The following is a 12508-nucleotide window of genomic DNA, read 5'->3' as shown; positions in this document are numbered from 1 at the left end:
CAGCCCAAGGAGTGGTGCTGCTTGTGAGGACACGTTTGTGCCAGCAGCCTGAGTGGGCAGCAGCTGTCTGGAGGCGAGGGGAGGCCAGGAAGCGCATGTTAAGAGGTCTCCTGCCAGTAGAGATAAGGTCAGGGCCGAGGCCAAGAGGTGAGGCAGGCCCAGGGCAGGGGGCTGCAAGGGCCATGCTGAGCTCCCTGCCGGGCTGGGGTCAGCCACGGCTCAGGAAATGGAGGACCCTGAGTGGTGCTGCTGTGCAGAGCCAGGGGGCTGTGGTTCCTGAGGACCCCCGGAGGATTCTGCCCTGCCTGTTTTTCTCTGGGTGGTCAGCAGACCCAACTCCATGGGGATCTCTGCTGCTGAGCCCCTTTCCATCTGCCCTAGTGTCTCAGCAGCACAGGGCAGTACTTGCAGCATTATGGGTTGTCTCTAAGGTCACAAAGGGCAGGCAAGTGCTGCACCAGACCTTGCCCATGAGTCTCCAAAGAGGGTGTCCTCAATTAATCTGCATCTTATGGGCCTTTGCCTGCTGGCAGTTCACTTCTTCTCATGGCATTGCAGAGCCCCCATAGCCCATGGACTCCTCAGATTCAACTCTACCAGACCCTTCTTTTGATGGTCACTCAGATGCGGTTCTAGTCACTACACATGGAACACACTGTCCCTGAGTTCCCCTGACATCTCCTGGCAGCTCCAGATTCCTCTCCAGGCAGACATCAGCCATCGGCCCTACTGCAGGGGGCACAGTGCTATGTAGATGAGTCCAAAAACGGTTGTTGTCTAATTGGGCAAATGCCACCATAAATGGTGCAGGACTTGGTTGCTGTCAGACCATCCTGGGACTTTAAGCCAGTGTCCTTCATTCCATGAACTTGCCCAGAAAACAAGGAGCAGGGAGCAACCCCTAGGCTCTGCTCCTAACAGCAGCACTGGAAGAGGTGTCCAGGCTTCTGGGTTTGCCTTCTGAAGCCCCTTTTTTTACTGTCATGCTAGCAGGGAGGCCAGCTCTGTCACTGGCACATTCCCTTCTGCTGCCTACAGTCACAGGACTGCCACAGGCAAAGGACTGTCACCAAGGTACACAAGGTCCATCTGTGGGATAATAGAAAGTGGCAAGGAAAAGGTGGAGACTGTGGAAGTGAAATGACAGCAGCAGTGAAAAGGCCTTGTTCTGCTGCAGTCATGGCTCCAGGGAAGCAGCAGCCCTGACCCAAAGGCAGCAGAGAGGCAGAGCCCAGCAGGCAGTGAGGGGCAGCCCAAGGGCCACCAGGGCTCACTCCTTGTCCTGGTTTCAATTAGGACAGAGTTAATTTTCCTCCTAGTAGCTGGTAGGGTGCTATGTTTTGGCTTAGGATAAGAAGAGTGCTGATACCATGCTGATGTTTGAATTGTTGCAGAGCAGTGCTTACACCAAGCCAAGGACTTTTCAGCTTCTCACTCTGTCCTGCCAGTGGACAGGCTGGGGGTGCAGCAGGAGCTGGGAGGGGACAGACCCTGGACAGCTGACCCAAACTAGCCAAAGGGGTATTCCATCCCATCTGACGTCATGCTAAACAATATATAGGGGTGGCTAGCGGGGGTGGGGGGTGGGCTGCTCGGGGTTAGGCTGGGCATCAATCAGCAGGTGGTGAGCAATTGCATTATGCATCACTTGTTTCGTACACATTACTAGTAGTAGCACTATTATTATTACTATTATAATTATTATTTTCCTGTCTTAATAACCTGTCTTTATCTCAACCCACAGGCTCCACTTTCCCATTTCTCCCTTCACAGAGAGGGAAGGGGAAGGGTGAGCGAAATGCTGTGTGGTGTTTAGCTGCCGACAGGGTTAAACCACAACACTCCTTCATGTGGCAGCTGGGCTCTGGGCCCTGAGCCCCTCCTGCATGCTGGGGCTATTCCCCCAGCTCCAGAGCAGGTGGAAACAAACAGGAGCTGAGACCAATGAAGTTCTTGTGGCTTCTTTTTTATCTGTATCTATAGAAGAGACCCGATCATAGCTCCAGATGATGATTGTCTCAAAGTAAAGAACAAAATAACAGGTAGGAGGCTAAGAATAAGCTTCTCTAGATCAAAGCAAGAAATGGAAGAAAAACACAATAAGAGAAAATAAAGGAGTAATAGAGAAAACAAAAGATTTTCCTCAGTTTCTGAAATAAATTAGGAACTTTAAAGCACATTATTGATTTGAAGAAGCATGTATTCCAAGAATTTCCAGACTGCATCCTTGAGCACCTTATTCCTCATGCTGTAGATGAGGGGGTTCACTGCTGGAGGCACCACCGAGTAGAGAAATGACACCACGAGATTTAGAGTTGGGGAGGAGAGTGAGAGGGGTTTCAGGTAGGCAAACATGACAGTGCTGAGAAACAGGGAAACCACGGCCAGGTGAGGGAGGCACGTGGAAAAGGCTTTGTGCCGGCCCTGCTCAGAGGGCATCCTCAGCACGGCCCTGAAGATCTGCACATAGGACAGCACAATGAAGACAAAGCAAACTAATGCTAAGGAAATACTAAACAGAAGTGTCCAGACTTCCCTGAGGTAGGCATCTGAGCAGGAGAGCTTGAGGATCTGTGGGATTTCACAGAAGAACTGGTCCAGGGCATTGCCTTGGCAGAGGGGCAGTGAAAATGTATTGGCCGTGTGCAGGACAGCATTGAGAAAGCCACTGCCCCAGGAAGCTGCTGCCATCTGGGCACAAGCTCTGCTGCTCAGGAGGCTCTCGTAGTGCAAGGGTCTGCAGATGGCAATGTAGCGGTCATAGGCCATGACAGTAAGAATGGAATACTCTGCTGTGAGAAAGAAGGCAAACAGTAAGACCTGTGCAGCACATCCTTGAGAGGAAATGGTCCTGGTGTCCCAGAGGGAGTCGGCCATGGCTTTGGGGACACTAGTAGAGATGGAGCCCAGGTCGAGGAAGGCGAGGTTGAGGAGGAAGAAGTACATGGGGGTGTGGAGGCGGTGGTCGCAGGCTACAGCGGTGAGGATGAGGCCGTTGCCCAGGAGGGCAGCCAGGTAAATTCCCAGGAATAGCCCGAAGTGCAGGAGCTGCAGCTCGTGTGTGTCTGCGAATGGCAGGAGGAGGAACTCGCTCACAGAGCTGCTGTTGGACATTCTCTGACTTTGTCAAGGCTGTCTGTTGAAGAGGAGAAAGCAAAACAAAGTTAGAACATAATTCTCTGAGGAAAACCTAATGCAAGTCTTATAGCACCCCCAAACAGAGCCTCTCTCTTAGCACGAGAACTGTTCTGCAGCTCTCTTGCTCGAGCTGCAGCTGGTGTTGGCTGAGGGAGGCACTGGGAGCAGGGGCTGCTTTGGGCTCTAGAGGAGTCCTTCCTACTGTACAGTACGAGGGAAAAAGGAACATAGTGAAACAGGTTCAGTCCACCTCTCAGATCGTTGAGCTTTGCAGTACTCTTGCAAACATCTCCAACCACAGTGCAGAGCAAAGTAGGATTTTCTTTGCTTTATTTTCTAGTAGTTACCCCTGTAATGATTAGGACGACAATCATGCTCAGGTGTTTCCCTGAGAAGAAACTGGAGGCAGCTGAGAGCAGAGAAGTCCCAGTCCAAATGCAGCTTGGCAGAATCCTTACCTTGTCTCTGGGTGCCAGACCACAAACTCAGCCCTTCCCTCCTAGCTAGGGGTGCAGAGACCTCACTCCAGGTGCCCACATACAGCCATCCAGCAACACAGACATGACCTTAGCATGGAGGTGTCTTCTCCTTGGGGCACTTTGGTACAGGGTCAGAAGGAGCTTGGGAGTTTCTCCTCATCTGGGCTCTGCCTGCTGTGCTGGCCCTGCATGTCCCACAGCCCATGGGCTGCAGGGGGGAGAGGAGGCCAGGGAGGGGCTGCTCCAGGGGAAGGCGTCTGCACTGCAGGGCATGGCCGTGAGGTGCCCGAATCCCCCCTGCCATGGCATTTCTAGCAACAGCTCCTTCTGGCCGAATCCCCCTCTCTCTGCTGCCTGCAGCTGTCCCTGCCAGGAGCTGCTACTCTGCGCCCACCTCTTCTTTCGCCCTGCCCGTGCCCACAGACCCCATCCCATGCGGCTGTGCTCAGCGCTGCCCTGCAGCACCCTGTCACCAACAGGGCCCTGCCAAGGGGCACCTCCATGGCTGCAGGATCTACAGGGCAGCTGACAGAGAGCCCGGCATGGCCAGCCAGGGCAGGGTGTTCTGGGATGACTGGGGGCACCTGCCTTAGGGCACTCCACGGGGCTTCTGCCAGACTTCCTCACCTTGCAGTGCAACCCAGCAGGAATCTCAGAGCCTACCGCATTGCCCACTGCCCTCCCTGAAACAAGACCCAGCAGGAGACCCTTCCAGGACCTGCAGCTGCATGGCCCTGCAGCCAGAGACTTACCTTGTCAAGGGCTGTGCAGATTTTTCCTGCAGCCAGCTCTCAGCATCTTCCCACTCCCAACTGCCTTCATCCCCTCTCTCCTCCTGTCCTCTCAGTGCCTCAACTGCAGTGAGAGCCCCCAGGCCTGCTGCACTGTGCAGAGGAGGTGCTCCTGGGCAGAGCTGTCTCTCTGCACCAGGGCCCTCTTGCCGGGAGCTCTCTCTGTCCCAGGAGCCCGACCCAGCTCAGCAGCAGAGGCCCAGCCCAAGGCAGTGGAATCACCCCTCTGGTGTCTTTGGTGATGAGCTCATGAACCTCAGGCACTGAGTGGAAACTGAAGAACTCTCTCAAGAAGTCCAAGTCAGATGCAAGTTTTCTGGAGTTTCCTCCCAAGGGCCAGGACTGACATAGCCTCCCTTGGAGCTCATTAGAACCAAACATTGGAGGCAGTGAGGCAAAGGAGACAAAGGCAATGTGAAAATGACACTGATCTTTGGAAAAACTGGATATGTTTCACCAAGCACAAAGGCTGAGCCTTGACCCCTGGCCTCTGGGAAGGGAGATCCTTTCCCTTAAGACATTGCTCAGGGCTCTTCCCAGGACAGTAGGAGATGCGGATGTGCATTGCCAAGTGCAGGACAGTGTACAACCTCTGCCTGGTTCATGGCTGGATGTCAGGAGGCAATGAGGCCCTGGCACTTTAACGATAAGCTGTCTCCTCATAGACCTCAGTGACACTGACAACAGTCATAGCCATGGACACAAAGAACTTGGTCCTCTTTGGACTTCAGTCTTGCCACAGCCCTTGTTCCATTCCACCCCATACAGTCCTTGGGACTCTCACACCTCCACCTCTTTCCCTGCTGGCTGTAGACTCTCTTCCATGCGGTGTCTCACCGGATCTGAGATGAGTCTGGTAACTGAGATTTTCTTGGTGGCTGTGCTCCTCGTAAGGCAGCTCTGTAGGAATCTGGCCTGGTTCATGGTGAGCAGGCACCACTGGTCGTATGGCATCCATGGTGGTGCCCAGGCCCTCCTCTTCCTCCTGGGCACTGCTCACTCAGCAGGGTCATGGTCTGCCCTGATGTGTGGGGCTCCTCTTCCTCTGGTGCAGGACTAGACTCTTCTCCTTGTAAATGTCAAGAGGTTTCTGTAGGCAAATCCATACAGTTTCTCAAGGCTCCCCCACACTGACGCTCCATTCTGTCAGCTGTTAATGTCTGCAGGCAGACGGTTCAACCTTCATGTGACTGTGCTATCTCTGACAAGATAGCAGCATCAGGACTTGCAGGCAAGTTTGGATAATACAGAAGTAACCAGCTGAATGGAATTGCAACACAGAGTCTCAGAAGGGTAGGGAATTGCAGGCTGCTAGGTTCCAGCTTTTCTGTGCTTCCTTTTCCTGTGTGCTGTCATTTTGTCCAGATGTTATAAATGTTATGATACTGTGCAGGGTCAAAATTAGAAGTGTCAGTGCCCAGCTGGAGCTCAATCCATCTATTGATTGTCAAAGACAATCAAAACTCTTTATAGAAATACTTTAAAGGAAGATTAAGGAAAATCTTCATCCTTTATTGTAGGTGGGGTAAACATAGTGACAAGAGATGAGGTAAAGGCTGAGGTATTTAATGCTTTCTTTCCCTCAGTCTTTAGCAGCAGCACCAGTTGTTCTCCTGATACTCAGCCCCCAGAAGTGTTAGACAGGGACATGGAGAGGACAAGAGGGGGACACTTTTCCCCACTTGTTAACTCTCCCTTTCTCGTTCATTTCCCCCTTCTCCTTCAGGATACTCCCAATAGCTCTGCAAAGCTTTGAATATCCTTGGGATGGTAAAACCAACATTTTCCTATTGTTATGTCTCATGAATGTGTTTCAGCTTTTGTTTAAGGTCAAACAATTGTTTAGTATTCCTGCAGCCACAGTGACTCTTGCTACGGGCCCATCAGAGACCTCAACCCCTGTAACAGGCCCTGCAGCCACTCCTGCTCCTGTGACACTCCATCTGTGACAGTCCCTGCAGCTACTCCTGCCAATATGATGGCCTCATGTCTGGCCAAGAGAAACAGCCTAAGCCAGTATCAGTTGCTCCTCTAGGCAAAAGAAAACAATGGATGTGAAAGTCAGGTGAAACCCACAGTGGATGAATTGGCTACTCAACTCCATCAGTATGATGAAAGTCTCTCTTCTTTCCAATGGGCTTCTGTATTGTCTGAGGAGAAACTTTCTCAAGAGGCTCACCAACTCCAAGAGAATGCTATGGAGAAACTTTCCCGAGAGGTCCAACATCATAAAGAGAATGTATCTTCCTTCCCACCTCTATGAAACAATAGTTCATCTATCAGCAGTAAACGTCCCTCTGCTCAAGAAAGGGGATATATTGGGTACACACCACATGCCTCCCTGCAATCTGACCATGGAAAGGCCATGAGGAAATGGGATAGAAAATCTACCTTAACCCTAGGAGCATGGGTACGTGAGTTGCAAGGAAAAACACACACAAAAAGAGGTTCTTCTCAGAAAATTGCTGCTCCAGTTTCCATCAGACAGTCCCTAAGACACAGTAATGAATACCATGAGCAAGGCTAGAGGAACCCTGCCTTAAGCCAAGGAGAGGAAGGGGACAATTAGGTATATTACACTGTGGATTCAATGGCCTGGCAACTGCAACCCACAGAACCATAAGGCTCTAGTGGACACCAGTGCACAGTGTACCCTATTATCATCAAGCTATAAGGGGGCAGAACCCATCTGTATTTCTGTTAACTGTATTGGAGGCTGAAGTGAGTCTAACTGGGAAAGAGTGGCAAAAGCACCCCATTGGGACTGGCCTAGAGGCTCCCTGCATCCTTGGCATAGACAGTCTCAGAAGAAGAAATTTCAAAGACTCAAAAAGGTACCAGTGGTTTTTGGCATAGCTGCCTTAGAGACAGAACAGTAAACAGTTGTCTGCCTTGCCTGGTCTCTCACAGGACGCTTCTGTTGTGGGGTTGATGAAGGTTGACAAACAACTGGTGTCCATCACTACCACAATAGTGCACCTGAGACACTGTTACACTAACTGAGATTCCCTGATTCCATCCATAAAGTAAATCATCAACCGGAGAGCCAAGGAGTGACAAGCAAGACTCGCTCACACTTTAATAGTCCCATATGGCCAGGGTGAAAGTATAATGCTGAGTTGAGACTAATGGTAGACTACTGTGGCCTGAATGAAGTCTCTCCACCACTGAGTGCTGATATGCTGGACATGCTAGAACTGCAATACGAGCTGGAGTCAAAGGCAGCCAAGTGGTGTGCCACAATGGATATCACTAATGCATTTTTAGCCAGCCCTTTGACAGCAGTGTGAAGACCACAGTTCACTTTCACATCAGGGGTGTCCAATACACCTGGAATCACTGCCCCAGGGGTGGATACACAGCTCTGCCATTTGCCATGGACTGATCCAGACTGCTCTGGGACAAGGGGAAGCTTATAAACACCTCCAGTACCTTGATGCCTAACACTGATACATCCAATGTCTAACAACCTATTCAGTAAAGAAGTTTGTCCTAATATCCAAGCTAAACGTCCTCTGGCACAACTTTAGCCCATTCGCCTTTGTCCTATCACCAGGCACGTGGGAGAACAGACCAATGCCCACCTCGCTGCAGCCTCCTTTAAGGTACCTCTAGAGAGAGATAAGGTTGCCCCTGAGCCTCCTTTTCTCCAGGCTGAACAAGCCCAGCTCCCTCAGCCACTCCTCGTAAGACTTCTTCTCCTGACCCCTCACCAGCTTCATTGCCCTTCTCTGGATTCTCTTGAGCACCTCAATGTCCTTCTTGTAGCGAGGGGCCCAAAACTGAACACAGTACTTGAGGTGCGGCCTCACCAGAGCTGAGTACAGGGGTTCAATCATTTCCCTAGCCCTGCTGGCCACACTGCTTCTTATACAAGCCAGGATGTTGATGGCTTTCTTGGCCACCTGAGCACACTGCTGGCTCATATTCAGCCCACTATCCACCAATACTCCCAGGTCCTTCTCTACCAGGCAGCTTTCTAACCACTCATCTCCCAGTCTGTAGCTCTGCTTGGGGTTGTTGTGCTCCAGGTGCAGGACCCGGCACTTGGCCTTGTTGAACTTCATACAGCTGGCCTCAGCCCATCTGTCCAGCCTATCTAGATCCTCCTGCAGAGCCTTCCTACCCTCGAGCAGATCAGGACATGTACCTAACATGTGTCACCTTCAAACTTAATGAGGGTGCACTTGTCCCTTCATCCAGATCTTCAATAAAGATACTGAAGAGAAATGGCAGTAATACTCAGCCCTGGGGGACTCCACTAGTGACCGGCCTCCAGCTGGATTTAACTCCATTCACCATGACTCCTTGGGCCTGGCTATCCAGCCAGTTTTTAATCCAGAGAAGCATACACCAGTCCAAGCCATGAGTAGCTTGTTCCTTCATAAGAATGCTGTGGGAAACAGTGTCGAAAGCCTTATTGAAATCAAGGTAGACCACATCCACAGCCTTTCCCTAATTTACTAAGCATGTCACTTTGCCACAGAAAGTGGCCTTTCTATTAGTGACCTAAAGAACCTTGCCATTCTCAAACGTTTAACTAAGTCACTGTTTCTATTGTTGCAGAATCTCTTGGAATCTTCTGTTACATTGGTTGATGATTAAAACACAGGATTGTCACACATTCTGACAGTAGAGTCCAACACCTTCTTCCCCGAGTCAGAAGGGACCTCTGGAGATGTTCATTACCATCATTTTCTCTGAGTAGTGATAGCTCTACAGGTAGATTGTGTTAGTCAGTGCTTTCTGCAACTGGGTTTTGAAAATCTGTGTGCCCATGACCCAGTGATGATCTACTGTCTTGATGGCTGTTCCCCTAGTATAGACACTGATGCCAGCAGAAGAATGGAGCTGGTCAAATTTCAAAGATCATCTCCCTTTGGGCAGTGGGGAATGGCCATTCCCGTGCCCCCCACAAGTGTTTGCCAAGCTGTTGGTGCTGCTGTGCAAAGCAAATGGGTTGTGGTGCTGTGGAATGAGTTTGCGTGGCCATGCTGGTCAGGGTGGGAAGCAGACTCAGCCAGGTCCGGATCACTGGGCTGGACCAGACAGAGGTACTTCACAAAGGGGGAAATGAATCACTGACCAGCTTCCCTCCTCTCTGCCTGCTGGGTGCCCACTCTCTTCTCTGAGATTGCAGAGTCACAGGTTCCCAGTGAATACCAGGCTTTAGTTCTTTCCCTGTGGCTGAGCCCACAGTGGGAGATCTCTCACTTTCTGAAGGGCTGCAGTCACAGGATCCATTTTCCCTGGAGGTACCCTGGTCTCTGCAGGCAGCTGCAGATTCCCCTCCTGAAGTTCATCACCTACGAGTCACATGTGGGAACAGCCCTGGCTATGTAATGCAGTGACCATTCACTGCCTCTGCTGTCAGTAGAGACCCATGGATGAGTGTTAAATCTAGCCCTTGGTCTCTGGCAGGTCACAATGTGACAATGAGCCATTATCTCCAGAACTGAAACAGCAACAGATGTTTTTGTGGAGCAATCCTTTGGGCCTGTTCTTGGCAGTGGTTTGGGAAGGAAAGCCCAGTCTTCAGGCATTGCACTGGGGTAATTCTGTTTTATTACAGAGATGTCATGAGAGAGTCTTCACTGACTCACAGTGTTAGATGCACATTTATACAGCCTCCATATGAGACAGAATAGGTTCATTCATTTATAGCGGGGGGTGGAGTGGAAAGCGGGATGGGAGAAATGCAAACACATGTAGGAATGCAAGGTGCACAAGAACTCATAGTGATGCTGCTGATGATGACGATGATGATGATGGTGATGATAACAATAAGAACAAGAATAAGAGCAACCAAAACACAGTCCTGGAAGGGGATGTACTGGGGTTCATTACTGGAGAGTGAAGGGATCTTTATGAGTACTGAAAAAAATCCACATCATCATTTTCCAAACTGCATCCTTCATTTCCTGGTTCCTCATGCTGTAGATGAGGGGGTTCACTGCTGGAGGCACCACCGAGTACAGAACTGCCAACAAAAGATTTAGGGATGAGGAAAAGATGGAGGGAGGCTTCAGGTAGGCAAATGTGACAGTAGTAAGAAACAGGGAGACGACAGCCAGGTGAGGGAGACACGTGGAAAAGGCTTTGTGCCTGCTCTGCTCCAAGGGGATCCTCAGCACTGACTTGAAGATCTGCACATAGGATAGCACAAAGAAAACAAAACACACAAAAAATAAACAGGCACATACCACAAGAAGCTGAACTTCTCTTAGGTAGGTGTCTGAGCAGGAGAGCTTGAGGATCTGGGGAATTTCACAGAAGAACTGGTCCAGGGCATTGCCTTTGCAGAGGGGTAGGGAAAAGGTATTGGCAGTTTGCAGGACAGCATTGAGAAAACCACTGCCCCAGACAGCTGCTGCCATGTTGACACAAGTCCTGCTGTCCATTATTGTCCTGTAGTGCAGGGGTTTGCAGATGGCAATGTAGCGGTCATAGGCCATGATGATGAGAAGAGAAAACTCTGTTGTGACAAAGGCAACGAAGAAAAAGACCTGGGTAGCACAACCTGCATAGGAAATGACCCTGATGTCCCAGAAGTAGTTGGCCATGGCTTTGGGGACAGTGGTGGAGATGGAGCCCATGTCGATGAGGGCGAGGTTGAGGAGGAAGAAGTACATGGGGGTGTGGAGGTGGCGGTTGCAGGCCACGGCTGTGAGGATGAGGCCGTTGCCCAGGAGGGCAGCGAGGTAGATGCCCAGGAAGAGCGCGAAGTGCAGGAGCTGCAGCTCACGTGTGTCTGCAAATGGCAGGAGGAGGAACTCAGTGGGGATGCTGCTGTTGGACATTTGCTGTCTCTGGGACAAAAAAAAAAACAAAAAACAAAAAACAAAACAAAAAAAAAAAAACACAAAACAAACAAAAAAAAACCACAGAGATGAGATACTGAAACTTCTCTGAACGAACTCCCCTGCTTCTCTCACAGAAATCACCGTTCTCTGACCTTGCATTTCAGCTATGGAAGTGACACTGCAGGGCAGGTACTCTTAGCCTCATCGTTATGTATCACCTTGCAGGACACAGGCTCCTCTCCTCCTCTGAAGGTCCAGTTGAAGAGGAGGTGGCTCATGCCCTAAAGCCCCTGAGGGCAGAGGCTGTGCTGGGTGGCAGAGGAGAGCAGGGGGTTGCTGCAGAGAAGGGGCCTGCACTGCAGGCCTGGCAGGGAGTGCTTGAAAATCACCTCCCTTGGTGTTTCAGGCAGCAGCTCCCTCTCGCTCCCTGCCCAGGTCTCTGCTGCCTGGAGCTGTCCCTGTTGGCAGCTCCTTCCCTGTTCCCACATCTCCTCCCTGCCATTGCTCACAGACCCTATCCCACCTGATGTGTGCTCAGCTTTGTTCTGCACACACCTCCTGTCCCAGAGAACTGTCCAGGAATATCTCTTCATGTTCAGCAGATATACAGCAGCTCTGACCTGTCCTGCAAGTCCTTCAGGGCAGGAAATTGAAAGTAGAGACCCAGGAGAGTGTCTTCCCTACTTCTAGTGCAGGCATTTCTCTTCCCTTTCAGGAATCTCCCTGAAAGATTCCCTGGGGATGTTGTGGAGCTGTAACCAGCCTGCCCAGGTAGCCTCTGAGCACCAGAAGGATGCTGCCCTGCCCTTCCCTGCTGCGGGAGCTCCTTCCAACTGCAGCTTCTCCCCGCAGTGTCCTGGGCAGCTCCCCGGGCAGGCTGAGTGCTGAGCCTGGCAGGCGGCAGAGGCCCTGCCCTGGCACACAGCCCCTGGGACACAGCAGGGACCCTGCTCTGAACCACAGCCCTGGCCACCCCTGCCTGCACCCTGGCTGCACAGCCTGCAGCCAGCCCTGTGAGAAGGAACCCTCAAGTCCTGTCCCTCTGACAGCTGTGGCAGGGAATCCCTGCTTTGGACCTTGTTATTCTCATCTAATCCAAAGAAGCTCTGAGAGTCGCCCTGAAAGCTCCACAGGCTGTAGGATTTGTCTGCAAATCTGGAGATGGCACCAGGAACAACAGCTGTGCTGCTCTGCAGCCAGAGACTTACCCTGTTCAGGGCTGTGAAGATTTCTCCCGCACTGAGCTCTCAGCATCCCCCCTCCACACTGCCTTTAACATCTCCCTCCCTTCTCTCAG

General features: G+C 51.3%; 1 protein-coding gene across 1 annotated transcript; it reads right to left on the bottom strand.

The window, feature by feature from the left end:
• Positions 1-2169: 2169 nt before the first annotated feature.
• LOC309891108 (olfactory receptor 14C36-like) lies at positions 2170-11208 on the bottom strand (the record flags this gene model as incomplete). Its single annotated transcript, XM_082785490.1, has 2 exons — positions 2170-2820; positions 10915-11208. The coding sequence occupies 2 exons, from the start codon at positions 11206-11208 to the stop codon at positions 2170-2172; spliced, it is 945 nt and encodes a 314-aa protein (XP_082641616.1).
• Positions 11209-12508: the final 1300 nt, after the last annotated feature.

Source organism: Aythya marila (assembly GCF_965140915.1).
Source record: "Aythya marila genome assembly, contig: HAP1_HAP1_SCAFFOLD_154, whole genome shotgun sequence".
NCBI classification, from domain to species: Eukaryota; Metazoa; Chordata; class Aves; order Anseriformes; family Anatidae; genus Aythya; species Aythya marila.
The sequence above is the reverse complement of the archived record's forward strand: the minus strand, read 5'-3'. Positions and strand labels throughout refer to the sequence as shown.